General features: G+C 34.8%; 1 protein-coding gene across 1 annotated transcript; it reads right to left on the reverse strand.

Moving 5' to 3' along the window:
* Positions 1-4,257: 4,257 nt before the first annotated feature.
* On the reverse strand, positions 4,258-27,657 carry GTPBP10 (GTP binding protein 10). Its single transcript, XM_040471569.1, has 10 exons — positions 27,555-27,657; positions 24,772-24,965; positions 18,799-18,890; positions 17,879-18,023; positions 13,459-13,532; positions 12,066-12,118; positions 9,837-9,944; positions 9,188-9,265; positions 6,591-6,714; positions 4,258-4,568 (listed from the first exon to the last, which is right to left on the reverse strand). Exons 1-10 carry the CDS (start codon positions 27,585-27,587, stop codon positions 4,318-4,320), a joined length of 1,152 nt encoding a protein of 383 aa, XP_040327503.1. The 5' UTR covers positions 27,588-27,657; the 3' UTR covers positions 4,258-4,317.
* Between the last annotated feature and the right edge of the window lie 26 nt (positions 27,658-27,683).

Genomic DNA, 27,683 nt, shown 5'->3' on the forward strand with positions numbered 1-27,683 from the left:
CCTCACTCTTTCTGCCCCTCCCCAACTCATGCTCTCTGTCTTTTCTCTCTAAAACTAAAATAAATAAATAAATAAATCTTCCAAAAAGTATATATATTTTGAAAGGTAAAAATGACAAAAAATCTTGCTTAAGGACAAAATAAATGGCATCTGAGATGTTAGTATATTTATTTCAAGATAAATCTTTACTTTTTAAAATGTATGTTTGATAAAATAAAAAGGGATCCAGATTTTCTCCTTCTGTTTAGAATAAAAATTAACCATCAACTTTTCAGTAACTAGAAGATACAAATAATGGAACATTATAGTGAGTTACATAACACAGTGCTTCAGTTAGTTGTGGAGTAGTAACCATGGCATTGCTGACAGAGCAAATAAGAAATAGTTCCTCTTAATCCTCAGCACACATCTACTATCCTTTGCCACAGCAGAAAATAAGATTATGGTGTCAGAACTTCAGAAATTTACCTGATGAAACTGTCCTCACATTACTACTTGTTTATATTTAGGAAATAATAAGAGTAAAATAGAAAAATGACACTAAAGTTATAAATGTAAAACATGCCCATATGAAACATGGTCCTAACGATCAGTACAGATGTTCAAATTCTGCATGTTCTCCTCACTCTTAATTCTTTGTTGTAAAGTGGAACCAGATTATTCTAATTTCCCAGTTTCTGCTACTGAATGTAAGATCCATAGGGAAGCAGATCCTGTCTGCTTTCTTCAACCCTATACATGCTGTGCCTTGCATAGTGCCTAACATAGCAGAAACAATAAATACCTGTGCCATGAAGAAAAAAGAAATACAAAAGAAAGCCAGTGATCTGGGGCTTAGAATGAGAGGTGGGAGTGGGGAACAAAAAGTAGAACAAATAAAAGTGAATAATGCTTGTAAAAACTCATTCACAGTGTCATATCAGAAGAAATTTAAGTAGAATATTGACATATTTATTTAATACTTATTGCTATATGTAAAGGCTTCACTAAGCCTTAAATTCCAAAATAATTTGTAATAATTTAAAAGCGGCTTTGAAGAATTTTTTTTGCACTTTGGGTTATAATATTTATGTATGTATGTATGTAATTTTAAATTTACTCTTTTTAATTTACATCCAAGTTAGTTAGCATATAGTGCAACAAGGATTTCAGGAGTAGATTCCCTTAATGCCCCTTACCCATTTGGCCCATCTCCCTTCCCTCCACCCCTCCAGTAACCCTATGTTTGTTCTCTATATTTAAGAGTCTTTTATGTTTTGTCTCCCTCCCTGTTTTTATATTATTTTTGTTTCCCTTCCCTTATGTTCATCTGTTTTGTATCTTGAAGTCCTCATATGAGTTAAGTCATATTTGTCTTTTTCTAATTTCACTTAGCATAATACCCTCTAGTTCCATCCACATAGTTGAAAATGGTAAGATTTAATTCTTTTTGATTGCTGAGTAATACCACATCTTCTTTATCCATTCATCCATCGATGGACATTTGGGCTCTTTCCATACTTTGGCTATTGTTGATAGTACTGCTATAAACATTGGGGTGCATGTGCCCTTTGAAACAGCATACCTGTATCCCTTGGATAAATGCCTAGTAGTGTAATTGCTGGGTCATAGGGTAGTTCTATTTTTAATTTTTTGAGGAATCTCCATCCTTTTTTCCAGAGTGGCTGCACCAGTTTGCATTCCCACCAGCCGTGCAAAAGAGATCCTCTTTCTCCACATCTTTGCCAACATCTGTTGCTGCCTGAGTTGTTAATGTTAGCCATTCCGACGGGTGTGAAGTGGTATCTCATTGTGGTTCTGATTTGTATTTCCCTGATGATTAGTGACGTGGAGCATTTTTTCATGTCATTTGGCCATGTGTGTATCTTCCTTGGAGAAGTGTCCATTCATGTCTTTTGCCCATTTCTTCACTGGATTATTTGTTTTTTGGGTGTTGAGTTGGTAAGTTCTTTATAGATTTTGGATACTAACCCTTTATCTGATGTGTCATTTGCAAATATCTTCTCCCATTCTGTCGGTTGCCTTTTAGTTTTGCTGATTGTTTCCTTTGCTGTATAGCTTTTTATTTTGATGAAGTCCCAATAGTTCATTTTGCTTTTGTTCCCCTTGACTCCAGAGATATGCTGACTAAGAAGTTGCTGCAGGGGTGCCTGGGTGGCTCAGTTGGTTAAGCGTCCAATTTCGGCTCAGGTCATGATCTATTGGTTTGTGAGTTCGAGCCCCACATTGGGCTCTGTGCTGACAGTTCAGAGCCTGGAACCTGCTTCAGATTCTACGTCTCCCTCTCTCTCTGCCCCTCCCCTGCTCATGCTCTGTCAGTAAATAAACATTAAAAAAAAAATTAAAAAGAAATGGGGCACCTGGGTGGCTCAGTTGGTTAAGTGTCCGACTTTGGCTCAGGTCATGATCTTGCAGTTCATGAGTTCAAGCCCCACGTCGGGCTCTGTGCTGGCGGCTTGGAGCCTGGAGCCTGCTTCGGATTCTGTGTGTCCCTTTCTCTTTGCCCCTCCCCTGCTCATGCTCTGTCTCTCAAAAATAAATGATGAAAAAAAAAATTTAAGAAGCTGCTGCGGCCAAAGTCAAAGAGGTTTTGCCTGCTTTCTCTTCAAGCATTTTAATGGCTCCCTGTTTTACATTTAGGTCTTCCGTCCATTTTGAGTTTATTTTTGTGTATGGTGCAAGAAATTGGTCCAGGTTCATTTTTCTGCATGTCGCTGTCCAGTTTTCCCAGCACTACCTGCTGAAGAGACTGTCTTTATTCCATTGGATATTCTTTCCTGCTTTGTCAAAGATGAGTTGGCCATACATTTGTGGGTCTATTTCTGGGTTCTCTATTCTGTTCCATTGATCTGAGTGTTTGTTTTTGTGTCAGTACCATACTGTCTTGATGATTACAGCTTAGTAAATACAGCTTGAAGTCCATGAAGAATAAATTTGAAAGCTAATTAACTTGCCACTGTATGTTAGCCAATTTGACAATAAGTTATGTTTTTAAAAAAGCTAATTAACTTGCTACTATTTAAAAAAAAACCCTTAGGTTTACATAATGAACTCATTTGGGTAAAAAGATAAATGAATAAAAAATTCTGCCAGAATATAAGAAACTATTAACAGTGGTTTTCTCTGGGAAGGACCGGATGGCCCTACACAGGAAGATGGGAACTTTTCTTTTTCCCTTTATATGCTTTGCACTGTTTAAATTTTGTTTTTTTTTTTTACAATGAACATATATATATATATATATATATAATAAAACTAATTAAGATATATATGCTTTGCACTGTTCAAATTTTTTTTACAATGAACATATATATTATAATGAAACTAATTAAGAAAAAATATCCAATTTGAATTTTTGAAACTACAACAGAAATTGAGAAATTTTAATCTCTTTAGAATATATTGATGATTGATAATACTGTTTAAAGTTTACACTTCTTATTACTTCTCTTTACTAAAATATGAGAATAGACAACAAAACAGGTATGGGCACAACAAAATGAGATACACCAGTCTGATCCAAAGCAGGAAAAAATACTTACACTTAAGAAAGAAAAATGTCTAAAAGGTGAAATTACAAACATCTACCTGCTAGCTTCTGTTAAATATTATCAGTGATCTTCACTACAACTGAACATAAGTTGAAATTTAGGGTTCTGAGGTTTTCCAATTAAACGAACTATCACATATTTAGTACAATCAGGTACAAGACAGACTCAAAAACAAAACCTAGTTGCTCATTCTAATAATATCCTAGGATAAAAAAATTTCTCTCTCTCTCTCTCTCTCTCTCTCTCTCTATATATATATATATATATATATATATATATAAATAAATGACCTCACTAGAGACACCATAATACAGGAATATCAGGATTTTGTTTTAGGTGAATTGGCCATAAAATTACAAATTGTCATTTTTAGCTTTAAGTTACTTTTTTACTATCAATGCACTTAACTACAAAACAAGAAAGTATGGTTCTTGAATGATGGCATATATATCAGAAGGTTAATAATAACTAACCTAAAAAAACAGGTCTTTGAAATGAACACAATTTCTATATCTTATTATTTTACTTATTTATTTTTTTGAGAGAGAGTGTGTGTGTGCATGCATGCATGTGAGCAAGGGAGAAACAGAGAGAATGAGAGAGAGAATCCCAAGTAGGCTCCATGCTGTCAGTGCAGAACCTGACACGGAGCTCAATCTCACAAACCGCGAGATCACGATCTGAGCCTAAACCAAGAGTCAGACACTTAACCGAATGAGCCACACAGGGGCCCCTTGATATCATTTTTAATAGATTTAAATTACATCTATCTGGGACTAGTAACACCATTCTTTGGTGGTGGCTCATTATAAGATATTGTATTAGAAATCTGTAAATTAAGCAACTGTTTCTTATGATATGCACCATTTTCCTGGTTGGCATGTTCATCCAGAGATTTTCTTATATAGTTCTTTAATTCTTCAATTCCTTCTCCCGTAATTGCAGAGATGGGGATGATGTGTTGGAACTCCACAGTCCTCTCTGGAATCATGTTTTTCTTAAATAAATGCAAAAAATCTGAAACAGAGAAACTCAAAACTAAGCTGATTTTCATGGTCTTTGAAAAGAAGTTAAAATTATGTTAGAGGTTTGATTTATGAACCAAAAACTTGGCATTTTTAATTCTTTTTTTCCTTCCCTCATTAATAAGCTCTCAGAATCTTTTTACAAATGACAATGATAAGATTATTTGCACATGATAGGTGCTTAGCAAATATTTGTTGGATGAATATGTTTTAAACCAAATTAAGAATAAATTAAAGATAAATCATATATGATTTACTTACAGAAGCAATAAATTTGGTTTTCTTGGAGAGTTCAATGAAGTCAGACAACATATGTCTGAAAGACATTATGTATAAAAATAACATCATTCACGAGTGGGACATTCTAGCTTGCCTCAGTATATAGGTGGCCTTTAGCTTCCCTAAAATACAGACTTATCACTAGTGGTAGGAGCCATACTAAAACTGAAAAGGGTGTGGGGACAGTTCAAGGGTAGATGATTTCAGATGAGTCTGGTTTATCACCCCAAAGGGACTGACATATTACTTTTTGTCCACTTCCCTGCTTCCAAGACAATGGGCGGGGGAATGGCACCCTGATGGGATGGGTTAACAGAAAGGCTAGACTGGGAGAGACTGGACAAGCTAACATGGAGCTTGGTTTCTGAAATTCATATGTCCCCAAAGAAATCTAAAGAAGCTAACTCAGGAATTATCACTGAGGGGACTATGTTTTGTTTTACGACAGTCCAAAATAGGCACAAACCCTTGAGTTACCCTCCCTTCTGATACCTCCTCTAAAAATTCCCTTTTCTGCAAGAACAATTAGCAAACAGATCTAATGACTTCATAAAGCAAGTGACATTAAGGAATTAAGATTATTGAGTAGTTCCAAGGGTATTTATATTCTAAGAGTAATTTATTAACTTAAGGTCATCTCCAATACATAAATGACACAGTGGAAAGATTTTTGAGAGGAGAGAAAGGATCTTCTGGTGCTTTCTGCTAGTCCTAGTACACTAGAGTTTATGTTCCCAAATTTTTGTGCCAAGGATAAAAACAGAAAAGTTAGTACCATTTACAAACATATTAGCCACCTTCCGTCCACCCTACTTTTCCTCATTTGTGAAGAGGTCCTCTACTAGCTTCAGAAAAGTGAAAGCATCATCGCTGCAGGATACGAAGTGTTCTGCAAAGGTCAATATTCAAAACTGTAGAGAGTCTCTTTAAGTTCCTTTACACAAAGTGGTCCATTTAGGAACAAATTTTCAAACATATAAATCCTTTTGCAGTTACAGCTTCTATTATTCTATGTAACACATACACAGGTATTCAAGTTCTTTTTAGAAGATTAGTACCCTTCAGAGACCTATAGAGCTAGCATTGCAAAGATACATACCTCTTTAAAACTATCTGCTCTGGGGAGCGCCTGGGTGGCGCAGTAGGTTAAGCGTCTGACTTCAGCCAGGTCACGATCTCGCGGTCCGTGAGTTCGAGCCCTGCGTCAGGCTCTGGGCTGATGGCTCAGAGCCTGGAGTCTGTTTCCGATTCTGTGTCTCCCTCTCTCTCTGCCCCTCCCCCGTTCATGCTCTGTCTCTCTCTGTCCCCAAAATAAATAAACGTTGAGAAAAAAAAAAATTTAAAACTATCTGCTCTGGTTTTAAATTTGTGGTGTATTAGGGTAATAAAGTTCTAGAACTTGTTAAGTACGTTAAAGTAAAAGAATTTACAGGTAAGATGTTGACTTTTTCCTCTTCTGATCCAAATCCCATTAATTCTTTAAGGGCCCAGTTTAAGTTTTACTTCTTCATGAAGCCTGACCTCTTCTTTCGTCTCTTCTAATTTACTGTCCACATCACAAGTCTGAAACTTGATTATATTACAGTGTTAAAGTTTCATATGGTATGCATTCTTTCTTCATACTTTTTTTAAGAGTAGAACTGGCAGTTTTCTTATCCATTGATTATACCATTTAGCAATCTCTGCACACAAGAGGTAATCATTAAATTGACATTAAATGAACAAATGTATTTACCTTTAGGATTCTGGAGTTGATTCATCAGTACATGGAACATATCTTGGGCACCTGGCAAGTCCATTTTATTAACTGCCAGGAGTGCAGGTTTTGTCTGAAGTTCCTCTTTGTACAACTCCAACTCCTTTAAATAAAAAAAGAAAAACCAAACAATTGTATTAAAATATCTGTATAGATCACCTATTTGGTAATATCTTTACTATGCAGGCCTGGGTAATCAATCTACAGCCCACTCACATTCCTGAAATGCAATAAACCCCAACAACCACAAAACTAAATGACAAAATTCATAAAATGCTTACTGGTTAGGTCATGTGTTAATATATTTTAATTCAAATAATTCAATATATTTAAATTAAAATTGAATTTAATTCCAATATTTTAATTCAAAATCACAGTTGTGATTTTGTGCCAAGGTCCAAATACAGATATCTAGACATCTATTAAGCCGATAAAATTCAGAAGCAAATAATGACAACTTAATGTTACACTTGTATTATTCTTGGAAAAAGTAAGTGTACTTAGGAGTAAATCTTCATAACCATGGAGTAGGCAAAAGTTTCTTAGCTATGACACCAATATACAAGCAAAAGAAAAAACAGACAAACGGAACTTCATTAAAATGTAAAATTCTGTGCTTCAAAAAAATATAAAGAAAATGAAGACAACTGATGGAGTAATGGGTTGGGGTGCCTGGGTGGCTTAGTCGGTTAAGTGTCTGACTCTTGGTTTTGCTCAGGTCACGATTTCAGTTTTTGAGTTCAAGCCCGCATCAGGCTCTGTGCTGACAGTGCAGAGCCTGCTGGGGATTCTCTCTGTCTCCTTCTTTCCCTGCCCCTCCCCTGCTTGTGCTTGCTCTCGCATGCTCTCTCTCTCAAAATAAATAAATAAAAACTTAAAAAAAAAAAAAAAAGTGGAGAAAACTGACAGAATGGGAGAAAATATTTGTGAATCATATATCTGGTATGGATTTATTTCCAAAATATAAAGAACTGTTACAACGCAAAATAAAAAGACAAGTAACCCAATTAAAAATTGGGCAAAGTATTCTGAATAGACATTACTCCAAAGACATACAAATGGCTAATAAGCACATGAAAAGATGTTCAACATCATTAATCATTAGAGAAATGCAGATCAAAACCATAATGAAATACCACTTCATACCCACTAAGATAACTAAAATAAAAAAGACAGACAATAACAAATGTTGGCATTCATGTGGAAAAAATGGAATGCCTCACATAACATTGCTAGTGCGATTATAAAATAGTACGATGATACAGCCACTCTGTTAAAGTCTGGCAGTTCCTCAAAGTGTTAAACATTGATTTCCCATATTATCTAGCGACTCTAGTCCTAGGTATATACCCAAGAGAAATGAAAACATGTCCGTACAATAACCTGTATTCAAATGCTCACAGAAGCATTATTCATAATAGACAAAAATTAACAAGGATATAAGATATAAAAAGTCCTGGAGGTAAGAGACATCATGCTGTGTTAAAGAGAAATCATACGGCTGATAATAGAAAGTAAGGCAGGAAGGGCACAGATGAACTGCTAGGTAGGTGCCAACTCTTGCCAGACCTCAAAAACCATGTTCAGGGTAAGATGTTAACCTAACAGCAGTGGGGGACCATTGAAGCATTTTAAACAAGGAAAAAACATCAGCTTGATTCTTTCACAAAGATCACTCCAGTTGCCAAATAAAAAATGGACTAGAGAATGGTATAATAATAGCCATTATATGGTGACAGATGGAGGCGACACTTGTGGTGAGCACAGCATATTATATAGAGTTGTTGAATCACTATGTTGTACACCTGAAAATAATATAACTTTGTGTGTCAACTAAATTTCAATTAAAAAAAATGGACTGGAGAGAGGTGAGACTGGAAACAAGGAGATTACATTCTAGTGAAGGGGGGTTGATTGTAACAGTGTGGATGAAGATAAGTAGATGAATTTCAGAGAGATTTAAGATATAGAACTGACAGGGCTTAATGCAGGTGGTGAGAAAGAATCAAGACCAACACGCAGGTTTCTGGTTTATATACCCAGTAAAGTTCTTGGGGAAGATGAAGAGTTAAAAAAAAAAAAAAAGTTAGTTTTATACTAACTAAAATAACTAAGTTATTTTATAAGTCTGATAACTTAATGGGACATCCAATCAAAGATATCTATTAGGCAGCTGATCGAAAGCACAACCAAAAGATCTAAGCATCAGAAACAGATTTGGCAGTCATCAGTATATTAACTGTAACCAAATGCTACTTAAACAATGAACAGGAAAGAGCACAAAAAATAGACGAAGAAACAATCTAAAAAGTAGGAATAAAAAGTTCAAGCAAAATAAATTCTGAGAAATATGTAACAAGGATTTGGAACCAAACAAGATTTTATTGGTTGTAACAGTTTGAAGAGTAGGTTAATACAGAAGAACTGGAGAAAGTAGGTTTAGATAATTCTTTGACATCAAAGCTTCAAGAAGTAGAGGTGGAACATATATTTATTCTAATTATCTGTTATTTAATACAGTCCTATAGGCCTACATATTAGACCAAATGCAGAACACAGTAAAACAGAAAACCTACTTTTGTAAGAAGTATTATGGTTTCAAAGGCAGTTCTGAATTGAGTTTGGGAAGAAAGCTGAAATCCAGAAATATCGACCTAAAAAAAGATGGAAAGAGACAGTCTCTAACATAAAAACAACATAAAAACAGTTATAAATTTCTGTTTTGAAATGTTTTACTCTCTCAAGTTAAAAACAATTTCTCAACCTATACACTATTGGTAATTTAGTAATTCAAAATAAGTAAGAGAAACTGTGGTGTTAGGATAGCTATAATTATTCTGATAAAATTACAATCATTAATGAAATGAGAAAGCAGTATAGATAAGGCAATTTGTATGTACTTATACAGATAATCTAATGTATGGCTTTAGCACCACAAATGAAGTAGGAAAGAGATACTATACAACATAGCAGAATGTTGACAATCTTAAGGAATTAAACCTTGAAAAGTAGAGCCAAATTTACATCTGATACAGTAATGCCATTTCCACCCCTACAATATAATTGAATTATTTACTGTATTTGACCCCCATTTAAACACTTAGTGGAATAACATATGATACTACCTTATCTTTAAAACTTATTGCCATAAACAATTTCTAGGAAAACTAAACTCATTGATTTTCACATTCATTTGTATATTACATTGGTATGCATATGACTTACAACAAAAAGTAGTTGTCTAGTTCTTTCTATATGCTTGAGGAATTTGTGGCCCATTCCTTTGTTCATATGCGCTCCTTCTATTAAACCAGGAAGATCAGCTACTGATATCTAATACAAAGTTAAATGGTTTGATGAAAAAGAAAACAATTATATCCACAGATTTTCATATTTCAAATATAAATAGTTTCTAATTTGTGATTACCACTGACTCTTTATAAAGCCAAGATACCTTTATAACAAAATAAATGTTCTAAGAATCAAAATACTTTGTTATCAAAAATTAGAGTCCCAGTTTTACTTATTAATCTAATAATCTAAGAATTCTAGGGATTAGTTTAACATTAATAACATAAATCCTTTTTAGAATTACATTAATTATATTGTTCAATATGAACCTGTCATAGAATTTCAACTTTGTAAATTCTTAAAAGTACAGAAGGATATTAATTCAGCATTTACTTAGTATAGCTCTGTCATTTCAAGTTTTAAATTCTATATGTAATTGATTATTTGGCACTATTGTTCCTTTTTTGTTCATGTTCTACCAGGAGGACTACTGAAGATTCTTGATAAGTAAAGGACATAATGTTCCTATTAACTTCTTTTTGAAATGTTAACCATTAATTTACATTTGTGGTTTTCAAAACTCACTGCACATTATAAACACCCAGGGATCTTTGGTTTCAAATCTCTGGAGCTCAGGCTTCATTTATCATTGTTCTGCTGAAGCCATCCAGTTAATTCTGATGTGCAGTAATTGATGAGAAGCACTGCTTTACACAAACTGCCCATGTGGATAGGATTTCAGAATTTTAAAGGCAATTGTGGCTAAGTGACAAAGTAGTTACCTAGACAAAATACAACAGAGGTCTCATGTCCTAAATTTTTTTTTCATGTCCTAAAATTTTGTTTGGAGGTTCTCCACTGAGAATTTTGTTATTGAGAATTAAGTTTCCCTTAAAATTTACAATGTACTCTTTTCCTCTAAATATTGCTCTCCATATTCATATTATCCTGTATTTGTAACTTTATTATTCAATATTCTGTATAATTGCTGGAAGCATTTCATTTTTTACTGTTATATCACTATTAAAAATGAATATAAATCTTAATGTCTTTTAATTAGGTCAGTGAATTATATAAAACTACACTGATACATCATCACCTTAAGTCCATACTTTACATTAGAGTTCACTTTTGGTGTTGTACACTGTATGGGCTTTGACAAACATATAACATGCATCCACCAGCACAGTATCATACACAATAGTCTCACTGCCCTATAAATCGTCTGTGCTCTTCTATTCATTCTTTCTGTCCCCTTAATTCTTGGTAACCAGTGATTTTTTTGTTATGTCCATAGTTTTGCCTTTTACCAGAATGTCACATAGTTAGAATCATACTGTATGCAGTCTTTTCAGATTGGCTTCTTTCAGTTAGTAATATGCATTTAAGGTTCTTCCATGTCTTTTCATGGCTTGATAGCTCAATTCTTTTTAATGTTAAATAATATTCCATTATTACCACAATTTATTTATCCATTCACCTGCTGAAGCATATCATGACTACTTCCAAGTTTTGGCACTTATGAATATGACTGGTACAAACATCCATGTGCAGGTTTTTGTGTGTATGTTAAGTTTTCAATTCATTTGGGTAAATACTAAGGAGCACAATTATTGATCATACATTATATATTTTAAAAGTTTATTACTTCCATTTTTTATTTATTTTTACTCTAATTATTCAAACTGTCTATAGTTCTTCCTTATCAAGGAAAAATAACTTAATAGCTAGACCAGAATCCTCTTCAATTAAAACCTTTTTTTTTTTTTTTTTTTTTTTTTAGAAAGAGAAAGTTGGAATAAAATCAATTCCATGAACTTTAGAAAATGCTTTTAGGAAACAAAAATCAATAATCAAATATGGCAGTAAAATATGGAATTGCAATGAGAACAAACAGAGATCAAAGAGATAAAGAAGATAGGATGCTGTAATGATAAACTGGACCTAAAATTTGGAAGGAGAAGGAAGTTATATTCTTATACAATATTTTACTATGATTGCAGTCAATAGAATTGAATTGTTAATGGTTCCATTTACCAAAAACAAAATCCTGGTAATTTTTCTCCCCCTAACACCACAGAAACAATAAAATATTACAAAGTCCAAGGGCCAAAAGCAAGTACTTTCCCTTCTAACCAACTGTGTTACTTTAAAAATACTCACCTGTCTGAAATCATTATACACAATCTTTCCAAGTTCAGGCTGTAATGTTGTAACTGAAAGAAAAAACAATAAATTAAGGCTAGAATAAAGGCTGGTACTCTCAAAATTGTCTTAGCCTCATGTATAAAATAAATAGTATTTCTTTTTTGTGAACAATTTAATTCAGATTATGTTCTCATTTGTTGGAATGGAAAATATAATTATAATCTGCATTGCCATAGATCTAATATAATTAGAGGGCTTCAAAGTTCTTTTATTGTACTTTAAGGATTGTGGTAAAGGTGTTGGTGGGTAGAGGAGAATTTAGGTTTCTATCACTGGGTCTATCGATGAAACTTCTCTAGTCCTTTTCTCATTCAGTTATCCTCAAGCCTCATCAGTTTAGAAACTAGCCTCCTTCCTACAACTCTGAGCTTTTCTTCCTCTTTCCTTCTCAAGAGTCCCTGTATCATAACAATAAATATTGGTTATGTAATTTATAGCAATTAGTCCAAAATTAATTCTACTCCCTCAGAGTCTAATTTTAGAATGGCTTTTATTTTCCAGGTTAATGTATGTTTTGTATCTTTTTGTTTAATGATGGCAAAGATTCTGTCACATTCAATCATTGGTCTAAACCTTCATTATATTTCATCTAACTACTGCAATAGCATATTTTTCCCAGACCAATTTTCTGACCCATGCCATTCCATTCTCTATATATTCTATTCAGAGAGATGTTTTTGAAAAGCAAATCTAATCATTTTATCCTTCTTTCCCTTACTACATGCTCTCTAGACACACAAATCTCCCTGCTACTACAGAGCTTTTCTGTACATGCTATTTCCTCTAGCTGAAACACCTTTCACATCCACTGTGTGTCACTGATTCACTCATGTATTCTTCACACCTCAGCCCTAGCATCACACTTTCCCAAAGGAGTTTTAAGCAGCCACCTACACTCTTTCATAGAATATTATATTCCCTCATAGTCATGTGTGATATATGTGCCTTCCCCTACTGGTCTGTAAGCTCAGTAAGAGTCAGAACGGTATCTGTTTCTGCTTACCAATCTTTGTAACTCCAGTACCTACTGTACTTCACAGAAATAAATACTTGCTAAATGAAAGTACAGTGCTTAATAAAGGGTAGATGCTCATAAAATCGTAATTAAATTAAATAAATGATTATGCAACAGAGAAATAAATGCAACAAAGCAAGTGCCTAACAAGTGCTAGGAACTTTGCTGAGGGCTACAGAGGTTTCAAGGATTAATGGGAAATGCATGTATTCTATCAACCAAGAGTTTTCAAACTAAAGCGACGTCAGAGTTGTCATTTTTTCATACTCAAAGGAAGTGCAGTCTTTAAAAGTTTACCTACACACATTAAAATATACAACAAATTACACTTACATGCATAATCTGCGATTGCAGGTTTTGCATGAGAAACCTGACTTAGCAAAGAGGATTTTCCTGCATTTGGGAATCTGAAATGGGAAAATAAAATAATGTATTAAAACAAGTATTATTAATACTTGCTTATCTCTGAATTTTTAACACCTCAGGAAGTAGATTTCTTGGATATTTTCTGAGAATAAAAGTAGAATATAAATTAAAAATAATCTTGAAAAACTTGAGCAACAAAATATACATATGAAAAAATTAAAAACAAATTCATGCTGGACACTAGAGATGTTTTAGTATCTCTGAGAATAAATAATTCAATTATCTTTAAAAAACCTGCAAATCATAGGAAAACAAAAAGAAACTAATAAAAATATCTATAATCCACTAATTGTAGCCAAATAATGACAAAATATTGCTTATACTGCTTTGTAGATTCTTTTAAACATTTTATATGAACATTTCCAAATACATACAAAAGTGGAGAGAAGTAATGCATCCCCTTTAGCCATCACCTAGCTTCAACAAATAACACATTCCCAAAACTTTTTTAAAGTTGGTTTGTTTGAACAGGGACACACACAAGGTCCGTGCATTACAACTGGTTGATGTATCTGTTAAATTTCTTATGGTAAAGGTCCTCCATCTTGTTTCCCCTCTGCAACTTTATTTTTAAGGAAACTGGGTCATTTGTCCTATAGCAGCATTTGTTTCCCATAGTCTGGATTTTTTTTTGTTGTTGTTGGCACCCCCATGATGTCCTTTAGCATGTTCCTTGTGCCCCAGATTTTCTATAAATTGTTAGTTTGATATAAAGCCTTGATCAGGTTTAGTTTTGATTTTTTTTTTCCTGAAAGACTACTTTCATAGTTAGTTGCCTGCTTTTTAAACTGAATAATACATGATGAACACCTTTCAAGGCCCACTGTAATTTACTTAACTAATTTCCTATTGTTAAGCATTTAGGTTATCTCCAACTTTTTATTAGGAATAACACACAAAAAAATATGTATAGCTAGAAAGACATATATCAACATTACAGTCACCTGCATGTGCTAGAATTAATAAACAACTATTTTTGGCAAATTTTCTTTCAGCATTTACTTATCTATTCATTATCTAGCTTTTTTCTTAAAACTTTAAATACTACAGTTATTTTCGTTGAACTTTTACACACACTTTAACCTCCTTCTTGAGATACATTTCTTGATGAGAAAATGCTGAATTAAAATAGCTGTTTATTGTAGGGGCACCTGGGTGCTCAGTCAGTTAACTGTCCAACTCTTGATCTTGGCTCAGGTCATGATCTCATGGTTGGTGAGATCACACCTCGCATTGGGCTCTGTGTTAATAGTAAAGAGCCTGCTTGGGATTCTCTCTCTCCCTTGCTCTCTGCCCCTTCCCTGCTCATGTGCACTCTCTCTAAGTAAATGAATAAACTTTAAAAAAAAATAAATAAAATAAAATAAAAACTAGATGTTTGTTTTAAAGGCTTTTATTTTATTGCTAAATTTACCTTAAGAAAGGCCCACCATATAAGGAAGAAAGTACTAGGAACAGGCATCACTTAAGAGAGGATTCCTCAGTTCCATTCAGATATTTTCATTATATTTATCCAAAAAATATTTATTAAGCATTAATTTATATCAAGCAATATACTAGGCATCAAAAATAAAGCAATCAAGGAGATAAATGTGATCCCTGCTTTTACGCTTTTCACTGAAATTGGAAAAAGTTCTTCTTTCAAAACCTGCCAAACTTGCACTGGGAATAATGGTGTAATACTTTGGAAATATTAATATGAAATCCTACATAAATTCTATAAAAAATTATTCTATAAGAATTCAATAAAAATTCTACCTCTTAGTAGAACTTTTAACTTTAAAAATAAATCTAATTAAAATATCTTATTAAATAGATCTCCCTACAATGAATTTAGAATAAAATGTGAGATTTTTAATGACTCATTTTCCTGTGGAAATACAGTCACCTTTTATCTTATTATACTCACTCAGACTCTTATAACTTTTTTTAAAAGTTTATTTATTTATTTATTTAAAATAATCTCTACACCCAACGTGGGGCTCAAATGCATGACCCTAAGATCAAGAGTTGCATGCTCTTCCAAATGAGCCAGCCAGGTGCCCCTCGTGTAACTTTTTGAAAAGCAAATTGAAAAAAAAAGGAAAGCAAATTGCAATCATTTTTATCCATGATTATCACTAACTGAACTTCTTTCTTTCCATTATCTTCATATTTTCATAATAGTATTAAACATAGAAAAATGCCAGCAACTATTTCCAAAGAGATCAAAATAAGAGAAGAGAAAGAACGCTAATGATTGAAGAACTGATACTTGAGAGTTTTCCTGGGAAGTGCTTAACAAAAACTTTAGAAGCTGAAATCTAACCTATGCAAAGATCAGATTTGACAACAGCCATACAAGTATGTTAGTTATATGACACCTTTCTTCTAAGGTTCAGTTCATTCCTGAAACCAGCAAACAGGTATCTGTTTATGCTGGTATTCACAGCAATAACTTTTTAATAATAGATGCCTAGTTTAAAAGTACTAAAATACACATGTTAAGTATTGTACGTAAGAAACATGATGCTTTAAAAAAAAAAAAAAAGATGAATGCCTGGGTGGCTTAGTTAAGCATCCGACTTTGGCTCAGGTCATGATCTCACAGTTTGTGACTTTGAGCCCCACATGGAGTTCTGTGCTGACAGCTCAGAACCTGGAATCTGCTTCAGATTCTGTGTCTCCCTCTCTCTCTCTGCCCCTCTCCTGCTCTCTCTCGCTCTCTCTCAAAACACTAAAAAAAATTAAAAAAAAGAAACTTGATGCTTTATATTGACTAATATCATATCTCTGAAAAGCTTAATATTTCACTATATGTACTCCCAATAAGTTGACAATATAATGATGATAATGATAGCAACTACCAATTGTTCATTGAGCATTCATAAATCCAAGGCATATATTATGCCGCAAATGTGTTATCTTACTCACCAGCAATATTTTACCAACATCTAAATCCACTATTAAAAATGGGAAAGGCTTAGAGATGTTCTACAATCTATCCGACACCATCCAGGTGGCCTCCAAAGAATATGAGATTCTAACCCAAACAGTCTCTCACTTGAGTCTCCCATCCTCATTCCAACTTTACTACTCAGCCTTGTGAGGCTATTCTTAGTCTGTAGAGGTGTCTCTATGGAACTTGAAACACATTTTTGTGTCAAATTAGACTGTAAATGGCTATATTCTCAGTCCACAAAACCCTACTAAACCCACAACATTGTGAAATATATACAGTTAATATAGAACCTATGGCTCATAACTAAGGTTTATGGAAAAGACTAAATGTGAACACCAGGATCACATCTTTCCCTGTTACAATGTGAACAGGAATGGGGCCTTTATGAACTCTAAGCCATTGCTGTTAAGACCTAGTAGCTAGACAGGCATGGCAAGAGGTAAGGGATTCAGACTGAAGAGTCTGGTAAAGAAGCAGTGAAATCGCTGGAGTGGAAAATAAAAAGAGCTTAGAAAGAAGCTATGTAAGGTGAGGAATGGAACTGGAAGTTTCAAGTAAAGCCAGCAATAAGGCAGTCTTCCCTACCGTTTTCTTAGGTATTCTATCTGACTACTGTGTAATGCTAAAGTGGGGCCAGGGAGAAAGGGACAGGAGAAATGTAATGTTAAAATTTTCCCTTCATTTCTCTCCTTTCTATCTTGCTATCCATCCCCCTCTGGTCAGGTGTCAGCACTGCAAACCCTACAGCTAAACAGCACTGCTTGATGAAAGAATGGAAGCTGGTGAAGGAGGACAACATTGTGGGGGCTGCAGTACTGAGAATGGACAGATCCTAAGTAGAACAAGAAGGACAGGGAAACAGTCATAGCAAGATCCAACTTGGTGCACAATAGGATCTAAGTCTGATGGTTGAGATGGTCTGGATTGGCCTTTAGCCACCTGATTAATAAAATATCAGTACTTCTATTAAGATTTGTAAGAGTATCTCAATCATTTTATTCTTTTCTTTTACTTTCTCCTACACGTTTCTTAAAATGTGGTTTGGATTTGTAATTTTATTCCTTAATATCTGGTAACATTTTTTACCTTCTTATACTATTGCATTTGATTTTTTTCTTTGTTGATTCATCCTCTAAGATTCCCACTAGCCTACTTAATTGCTCTGATCTTCCTTTCTTTTTAAAAATAAATATTAACTATGAAACTCTATTTTTGCAATATGAAAGTGACTATATTTAGCAGCATTTCTCAAGTATACAAACAATGCACAAAGTCCATAAATTTATTCCATAAGTAACACTGGTCCCAAATTACCATTTATATTTAATTCCTACTCATGAACTCTCGCTCTCAAATTATAAAAATAAAAATATAAATGATACTTACCCTACTAGGCCTATATCAGCTATAAGTTTTAGATCAAGGTGAATGACTCGTTTCTGGCCTTTCAATGGTAAGAAATTTGTAAGTAATTTACCACCAAGACCTCCTTCAGCTACCAAAATTCTGTCCTTCTCTTTATTGAGTTCTCCTTAAAAACACAGAGAAAGATACTTAGAGAAAAGATTACTAAGTGGAGCTAATCAGTAATGACATTTTTTTGTTTATAAACAGATGCCAGAAAATTCCAGTTTATAAATCTACAGGACTAAACCACTGGGTTAAGATTCTATTAAAAGTTTGATCCCAGGAAACATTTTGTAAGCAGTTGATTACAGACTAGTTATATATTTTAAAACTGAGTAAATACTCTTCTATATTTATAATTTGAAATTTAGCAGTTAATTTTGATAATGTTTATATTAAGTTTTAAAAATCTTTTATAAATTAGCAGTTGAAATAGTTTTGTTTTGTTTTTTTTAAATGTTTATTTATTTTTGAGAGAGCGCAAACAGAGGAGGAGGAGAGAGAGGGGGACAAAGGATCCGAAGCAGGCTTGGGGCTGACACCAGCAAACTCAATGTGGGGCTTGAACTCATGAACTGGAAGATCATGACCTAGGCCGAAGTTGGACACTCAACTGACAGACTCTTGATTTGGGCTCAGGTCATGATCACATAGTTGTGATACTGAGCCTCACTCAACGCTGAGTATGCAGCCTGAGTGGGATTCTCTCTCTCCCTCTCCCTAGCTCATGGGCTTTAAATAAGTAAATAAATAAATAAATAAATAAATAAATAAGCAAGCAAGCAAGCAAGCAAGCTGAAAAAAAATTCTGAAATTCAAGAGAAGCTATGCCCCACAACTCCCAAACAATTTTAGAAAATATACATTTTTCTCAACCTTAGAATCTACAATACACTTACCTATAATTTTACCATTTTCATCAGTTACTGAAATACCCACAGGTACAGGAATTTCACAGTCTTTTCCTCTGGAGCCTTTCAGTGCATTAACACTACAAAAAAATAAAACTAAATCAAAACAGAGAAAACCCACTATATCAAATGGTCTATGCCCAACCAAATATAATGGTTTACAAAGACAGTCTTAGCAACAAAGTTTTCTTGTTAATGCAGATGTTAAGTGGCCAAATATCTGTGGAAGAGAAAACTGTCTCTAATTGTTTGCTTGCATTTTAGACTATCACATAAATTTAACAAAAATAAAATAATAAAAACAAATAATACATAATACATAATGATTTAAGTTACCAAGCTAATCACCAAAAGTCATTTTAACCCATAATGAACTAAAATACTGTATATCTGAGGAGATCATTGCTACAACACAAATAAGCTAGAAATAAAAGGAAAACCCATTGAATAAGAAAGCTTTTAACTCTGATCTCAAATAAAGAGTACACTAATTATAGGAGGCTCATCTGACTAGTCTCATACTGTTCATGAAAAAATTAATTGGTATTAACTTTTAACTAGCAATTCTACTTCTGGAAATTTATCCTAAAAAAAAAAATGAACAACCATATAAAACACTATATACACAAGGATATATATTACATTGTGACTATAACAGTAAAAATATCTATAATTACCTCAATAAGTGAATGACAAACGTTATGTTATTTCCAGTAGTATATTAGTATGCAGCTATTTTGAACAATTGTCCGGTGTGGAAAAAAAACGTTAAGTGAAAAGAAAAGGTCGGAAAATACTGTGCTCTCACTTTTGTACCCCAAAATTTTAAATACATCCATATAATTACAAGCTGTCACAAGTCAATTTGCATAAATGTACATAAAAGTTTTAGAAAAGTCAAGAAATGATTAATAGTGGTTACCTATGGGTGGAAGAATTATAGGTGACTGACTTCTTTTTTCACATTATTTTACTTTATCTGATATTTTTACAATGAGCTTGAATTATATAGAGCCAAAATGAACAAAAATATACAAAGAGATTAGACTATACAGCTACATAATAACTATACTAAGGCTATTACATAATCATCTACTACTTTTTCAGCCAATAATATGTCCCAGTCACTATTAACAGCTTTATTTTTTTAATGTTTATTTGGAGAGAGAACGTGAGCAAAAGCACATACAAACGAGCACAAACTGAGGAAGGGCAGAAAGAGAGAGAGAGTCCCAGGAGATATTGTAATGGAATCACGAGTAACTTGTATCACCTGCAGGAAATTACTTTCCATCTGGCACCAATGTATAAATTCCACTTGCACCCCCCCCCCACTTTGCTTACACACACGTTAATGATTACTATCTGATTTGTTTTCTTCACGTTCACCACATGTGTAAGATCTTGTTTTCTCCACTTTCATGTGTGTAAGCTCTTGTTTTCCTCATGTTCACCGGGTGAGTAATATCTTGTGAGCTCAATAAAAACAGAGATAAAACTCCTGTTCCAGGCCCTTGTCTTCTACTGGACATTAACTTCTCTCATATTCAATTCTGCATCCATTTGCTTATTGGACAAGAGAGAACTCCAGACTCACAGTCTGCACCATAGAAATTTTAACATTTAAGAGAAAGAGGATCTCTTTTGCATCGTTGGTGGGAATGCAAGCTGGTGCAGCCACTCTGGAAAACAGTATGGAGGTTCCTCAAAAAATTAAAAATAGAACTACCCTATGACCCAATAATTGCACTACTAGGTATTTATCCAAGTAGTTGTCAATTTTCAATTGCAACTCAATAAGAAATAATATAGATACACACAAATTCACAGTCGTGTGTGTGTATGACTTTAAAGTTTTGTGAAACTGTATTTAATAGGTGATACATGATACTGTTTCCTATTCTTTTTATTTGAAATCTAATGAATTGATTTTAAAATCCTAATGCAATGTTTTTCAAACATTCACAGAATGTGTGACATTCATACAGTCACAAACAGCATTTAAAACAAGATATGTGATCACTTCAACAATATGAATGTAGAACAATGCCACAGAACTGTACATTCAAAAATGGTTAAGGGGCGCTTGAGTGGCTCAGTCAGTTAAGCGTCCAACTTTGGCTCAAGTCATGATCTCATGGTCCGTGAGTTCGAGCCCTACATTGGGCTCTGTGCTGACAGCTCAGAGCCTGGAGCCTGCTTTGGATTCTGTCTCCCCCTTTCTCTGCTCCACCCTCACTCATACTCTGTCTCCTCTCTCTCTCAAAACATAAACATTGAAAAAAAATTTTTTTAATGGTTAAAAGAAATTTCATGTTATAATGTATATTTTCCCACAAGAAAACAACAATGAACAATATGCCACAGAATAGAACAGAAAATAGACATACATGGTTGGGTAAAGTCTAAAATGTTTCTCACTATGGATGGCAGTAAAACTCATTTGAAAGTAGCACAATAAAGAACGGAAAGACACAGTCTGAAAACACTGACTTAGAGCACTTAAAAGGAAGTCTAATAATTGAGATCTTCTTCCCAGGACTTTTTCACCTCCCCAAAATTAAAGCACATGAACAATTTTTAAAGGAAAAGAAGGGAGTTAAGATTTATATTCAATAGGGAACAAATCTCTTCAGATGGAATTAAGTGAGTTTTGTCTGAAAAACAGAAAATGAGGAGGTGAAGGTAGGTGGGGGGGGGGGAAATTGGCAACAAAATACTGATAAAACTTGGTTGTTTGGGGTAAGGACATAGACTGGTTGGAATACTATATTCTTGAGGTAAAATGGGGGATAAATGAAGCAATGTGTAGATATTAGTGCATAAAAAAAATTCTCTGTAGTAAATATTAAACTCCAAAAAAATATTTCAAAAAGTTAAAATACCAATCTATTCTCAAATCAATCATTCATGATTTTAACTGATTTATACAAAGTTTTTGAACTGAAATTTACAAAGCGATACCTTAAAATCAGAGCATGATACACCATACCCCATTGTAGGAGTTCATCTTTGAGTCTACTACATGTAAGGCATTAGTTTATTCTTGATTCTCAAAAAGTGTGTTATCCCTGTTAGCACTGCAAAATGAAAACAAATGAGAGCTCAGTTTCATAAATTCAAGAGTCTCATCTTTTGGTTCTATAACCAGAAACCAAATGTCAGATAAGGTAATTGAAAATCGCTTGTAGATTTCTGAGTTGACAAAAACAACACTGCACAATTGATTACAAAAACACTGAACACTGCGTAACATAGTGGGCCATAAAAATGCATCTCCTTGGGGCGCCTGGGTGGCGCAGTCGGTTAAGCGGCCGACTTCAACCAGGTCACGATCTCGCGGTCCGTGAGTTCGAGCCCCGCGTCAGGCTCTGGGCTGATGGCTCGGAGCCTGGAGCCTGTTTCCGATTCTGTGTCTCCCTCTCTCTCTGCCCCTCCCCCGTTCATGCTCTGTCTCTCTCTGTCCCAAAAATAAATAAAAACGTTGAAAAAAAAATTAAAAAAAAAAAAATGCATCTCCTAGACCTGACTGCAGGGAACATAACTGACCTATGGTCCAGCTGCTGTGCTCTGAAATCTTAAAGAGATGATGCTTCTTGCAGTCTACTTCCAGCCAATGACTGGGTACAGCAGGGTTACTAAGGCAACCCCTTTGTAGGAAACTAAGATTCCTCTGATGGGCAACTTTTGATTAAGGAATCACCATCAGCTGTGCCTAAACTTTCTTAGAACTACAGAGCAGACTAAAACTTTGCCCTTCCTACTCTCCTTCATAAGGCATTAGACCTGCAAAGTGGTCAGACAACTTTCCCAACTACCCCTCAGGTCCCTCCCCAATTTGCCTTTACAGGTGTTTAAGTGTTTTCCCCAAAAAATCTCTCATTCAGCTCATCCTACCTTGGTACCTACTTCTTGTAGGACCCAAATTTAGACACAGGAAGACATAATCACAGAGCTGTAAAATAAATTCTGGCATTCAGTAAGTTTATTCAACTTCGTGACTTAATTTACCTGAACTCTACAAGATAAACAAGACTGTCACCTCCTCCTTAGCTTCCAGGACACTAAATCTCTCCTGACTCTCTATTTTAGATCACATCTTCTGCTTCTTTCCCTTAAATGTTGGTGAATAATAGAATTTAATCCTCAATCCTTTCCTCTTCTGTAATACACTTACCCTGGTCCATGCTTATGATCAACAAATTTATCGCTAGACCTGACCATATTCCTGAATGACAGACCTATATTTTAAGTGCTTGCTTATATCTTTATAGACCCTTCAAACCCCCTTCCTCTACATCTCAGTTGCCACTTTCTACCATAATCCTTCTCAAAGAATGATACTACTATCTATCTACCTACTACTCAAGTCAAAACCAGGAAGTTATCCTTGATTTATTATTCTCCTTCAGTACTGCCATCAATCACGAAGTCTAACTTATTTCACTTTTTTAACCGAGCTCTAATCCATCCATCTGTCAATCCAATCCATCATTCAGCTAATGTTAACTGAATATCTACTATGTACCAATCACTGTACTATACATCTGGGGAGAAATAATGATCTAAACTCTTCTCTGCTCTCATGGACCTCAACAGTAGACTCGTAAGAGAGCAGACAGTAATCATTATGTGAAAAATGGAAAATTATACCTGTGACAAGTTTTATGAATTAGAACCTACACATGTGAGTAGGTATGGGAATTATGACTTAATCAGAGAAATCAGGAAAGACTTGAGATTAAATCTAAAGGATTCATAGGAAGCAACCAGATGAAGGTGAGGAAAAAGTATTACAGGAGAGATAACACAAACAAAGGACCAGTGATAGAAGACAAATACCACTAAGATACTAAAAGAAAGCCAACATGGCTGAATGCAGAAAACATAGAATGTAGAAGGGAATGTAGAGGGCCTGTACCTAGAAAGATAGGTACAGGCCAGACCTTGAGAACTTCGTCACTTACAAAATATTGCGATATTCTGTAAATTGGCCTCAATCAACACGTCCAATCCATTCTTTAACCAATTATCCCTAGAGTGATCTTCCTCAACACTAATGTATTGTCACTTGCCTATTTAAAATCCTTCAATGGCTTCCCGTCACTCTAAGATAATATTCAAACTGTAACACAGTATATCAGATTCTTCATAATCTGGACTACAATGTCTTTATTTTAAAACAAGCTGCCCCACTTGTACCACAGTTATGCTAGAAATATTTATTATGTCACCAAACAGCTTGTTCCCTCCTAACCAGTGCCTTTATAAATGTTGTACACTTGCCAACACACCTTTTCCTGCCTTGATTGTCTGGCAACATCCTATTGCCCTTTCAAGACTTGGTTCAAGCACCACTTCCAAAATCTAGGTAACTGAGTTAAGATTTTTCTTCAATTTCTTTATAATAGAAGAAAAAGGTTTTTTTCCCGTATTTTGAGAGCAACATATATTCCATAAAAAAAATAACAAAAATTTGCAAAAAAAAAAAAAAAAATAAAGGGAATATTTTGATGTCACAAAGACCAAAACAAGCCAAAGGAAAATACACAAGAGACAGATCAGTGAAACAGGCTCTAAACCTTAAGATCCTGGCAGAACTACTGGTGATGGTGGGGTGGGTAGCACAGTTCAGATTTGAAGAAGTTTTCCCAAAGACTGTAAATGACAATTTAATTTTAGAAGAAAACAGTGGGGATTCAGATCATTTTCTGTTTCTACAGAGAAGTGCAAAAGAATATAAACAGACATTGCGAGAAGAAAATAAAAATGTTTAAGAGTCTCAAAACATTGCATAGTCTCTACCTTTTATCCTCACTAGAGCTAATTATTGTAGATGTTTGCTCAGTTATGAATAGAGGATATAATTTATTTCAAATTACCAATTCAATTTTTATCTTCTAACTTTTTTTCCCCCTGGGAAAACTTTTCAAAAATCAAAGTCATTCAGGCAATACTTACCGACTATTTGCTCCTTCTCCAGCCACAAACCGTTTCTGAGGATATTTGTCTTTAAGTTGTTTTAAAGTCATTTTCTTATGGGCTACAACCCAGACGTCACCACCTTTTCCACCTTCTCCACCTAAACGAGGGTAACCCATTCCACCACTTCCTCCCCTGGTGAAGAGTCTTAGGTTATCAATGAAGTTTCCATACTTTAAAGACAGAGAGAGAGCATTAAGATACCAAACGTGCTTACCAACTTAGAAATCCTTTCTAGTCCTTTGCTGCCACTAAAGCTCCTAAAAAAAATCAATACCGTTTTGTGAATTCCAAATCCATAATCTTTTCTTAGTTCATCTCTGGTCTGACCTCCCTTTCCCCTCTGAGTAACTCCTCTAATACCTCTTTTTTTCAATGATCAATTATTGTTCAACTTTTTGTCTGAAGGTTTATGACATTGTCCCACTTTTCAATCTAGACTTTTTCCTCTGGGTGACCTCAGACCATACCAGCTAACTATCACCTGGGTGAGATATTCTCTATGCCTAGTTGTTGAACATTTCCACCAGGAGATAAGCTTAATAGTCTAAAGCAACTAGGGGCAAAACCCACTACTTAATTTATATTTGAAACCCCTTAAATAATCCACCTTTTCCTAGATATTAGTCGAAAATATAATAGTCACATCAGATACAACACACAGAAAACACAAACTTTTCCTCAGGTAAATTCTGTTCCCCCAGTGTTCTTCCAAATAATGGAACCACAGTTTATCTAGTCATTGAGACTACGTAGGGGAATCTCTGACTATACCTGCTTCTTTCCCCAAAGCTGTATTTATTTTTCCTTTCTGGTACAACTTAGTATCTCGATCATCATATTAACTCCTAAAATGCTCTTGCTGTGTTTAGTCATTCCTTCCTCAACCCATTCTTTGTCTTGTTGCCTGAACTATTTTTCTGAAAATGGGTATGATCTCTATGTTTCTCCCAATTAAAAAACCATTCATGTTTTTTTTTTAGTTTTTGCTGTTTATGAAATTGTCTAAAATTCTCAGTAGTCAAAGCTCTTAACCTACCTTTCCAGTTTCATTTTTGTTCCTTCAACCTCACGTATCTCTCCTTCCTCACTCTGCTCTGTACATGACCTATTGTCACATCTCCGTGCCACTGTTCATTTTTTTTTCCTTCAAAGTCATTTGTTCTTTTCTATCATAAACCTACCTACATGTCCTATTTTCTGATATCTTTGTTAATGCTGCTAACTAACACCACTAACTTTGCTGGGATTTCTCAGCAGTTAGATCTTATCTCTTATTACACCCTTTGAAAACTTACACTGCATTTAGTGTTTACTTGTTTCCCTCACTAAACTTCTTGTAGGTAAAGATCCTATGTATTAACCTCTCAATTATCAAAATTCCTTACAGAGTAATGTCTTAAATTCATGGCCCTTAGTCATTTAGCATAGTTTAAATATCAAAAACATCTGGGAACGTTTTTTTCAACTACACAGTCCACTGACCATTCTGCTATACTCTGGAGGAGGGGATGAGGATAGGTCTCACCAGGATTATTTAGAAAAAACTCCCTTGGTGATTCTGATGCAGTTTAGATCTCAGATTGCAGTGGATAGGTACACAACAAAGATTCATATATTAGTCTTTGAGTATGCAAATATAGTCATGAAATAGGATGTTGTAAGGAAACAAGGTAGAAGGAATATGGAAAAGAAGAACTTGAGGAATAGACAAAGTATTTTTCTCTGAGGGTGAAGAACTTATGCTTTGATTCTTCCAGGCTATGCCAGAAATGCATCACATATAAGTGAATAGATTCCCCTTGCAAACAACATGGAGAAGTGACTGTTCATGGCAACCATGCCCTTCGTGACTTACCCACCCCCCCAAAAATGTAGCAGTTTCTTTTTAGTTGGAGAATTAGTTACCTCACATGCCCAAGTACTACCTTTCACAAGTCTCTTTTCTTTTGACTACCTATTTTTTGAAAAATAGAGGGTTGGATAAAGTGTAATTCAGAGATATTACTCATACCTCTACCTCCAATAAAAAGAAAGTTTCTGTTTTTAAAGTTCCGTTCAACAGGTGTCACATTTTTTACTCCTCCAAATTCATCAGACTCAGAAGTTTAGAAAGCACACTTAGGAGTATCTGACTCTTTGTTGTTTAATAATGCCGGTTAAGTTTCAAAAAAACATTACTAGTAAAGCTCTTAAAGAGACTTTTTTTTATTTGGAGCAACTAAATTTTTACAGAAATGATTCTACAACAGGCACTGCATACAATGTGAGAGAAATTTCTTGCAAGAAGGAAGCCAATTACATTACTTTCGCTTTCTGATGAGAAGTCTTTAGAAAGCTCTTAAAAACCGTGAACTTGAGGAAAACTTTTGTAAGAAAAGGCTATGTGTATTACTACCTAAAAGAAAGAAGACACGCTATTTGAGCCAAAAGAAAAAGTCAACCTTACACGGTACGTATACGATATTGCATATCTAAAACCTAATTTCCTTAGCTCCCCCATTCCACGTGCACACAATTCCCCTGAAGAACCTCCACACCTGGGCCCCCAAACAACAGTTCGAACCGTTCCAGGTAGATATATTCTTCCCACTTCTCAAAAGCCAAGTCTGACTCCGAAGGACTGAGAGGAGAAAACTACAGTAGAACAAGCAGGAAAAAGGTCCCCAGAAAGAAAAAGGGGAGGGAGGAAAGGGGAACCAAAGGTGGGGCTACAGGCACCAATCTGTCGAGCTTCAGGCTGAGAGGCAACAGTCACGGACCTTTCTGAACCACACGCTACCGCACCGCACCATGACTGCGACGTTCTAGGGCTGACTCCCTCGAAAGTGTACACACGGACTCACCGCGCAGAAGTTTTACGTCACCATTGGCCGCCAACGCGATATTTC

The sequence above is a fragment of the Herpailurus yagouaroundi genome, unplaced genomic scaffold, assembly GCF_014898765.1.
Source record: "Herpailurus yagouaroundi ecotype Mexico unplaced genomic scaffold, PumYag 100, whole genome shotgun sequence".
NCBI classification, from domain to species: domain Eukaryota; kingdom Metazoa; phylum Chordata; class Mammalia; order Carnivora; family Felidae; genus Herpailurus; species Herpailurus yagouaroundi.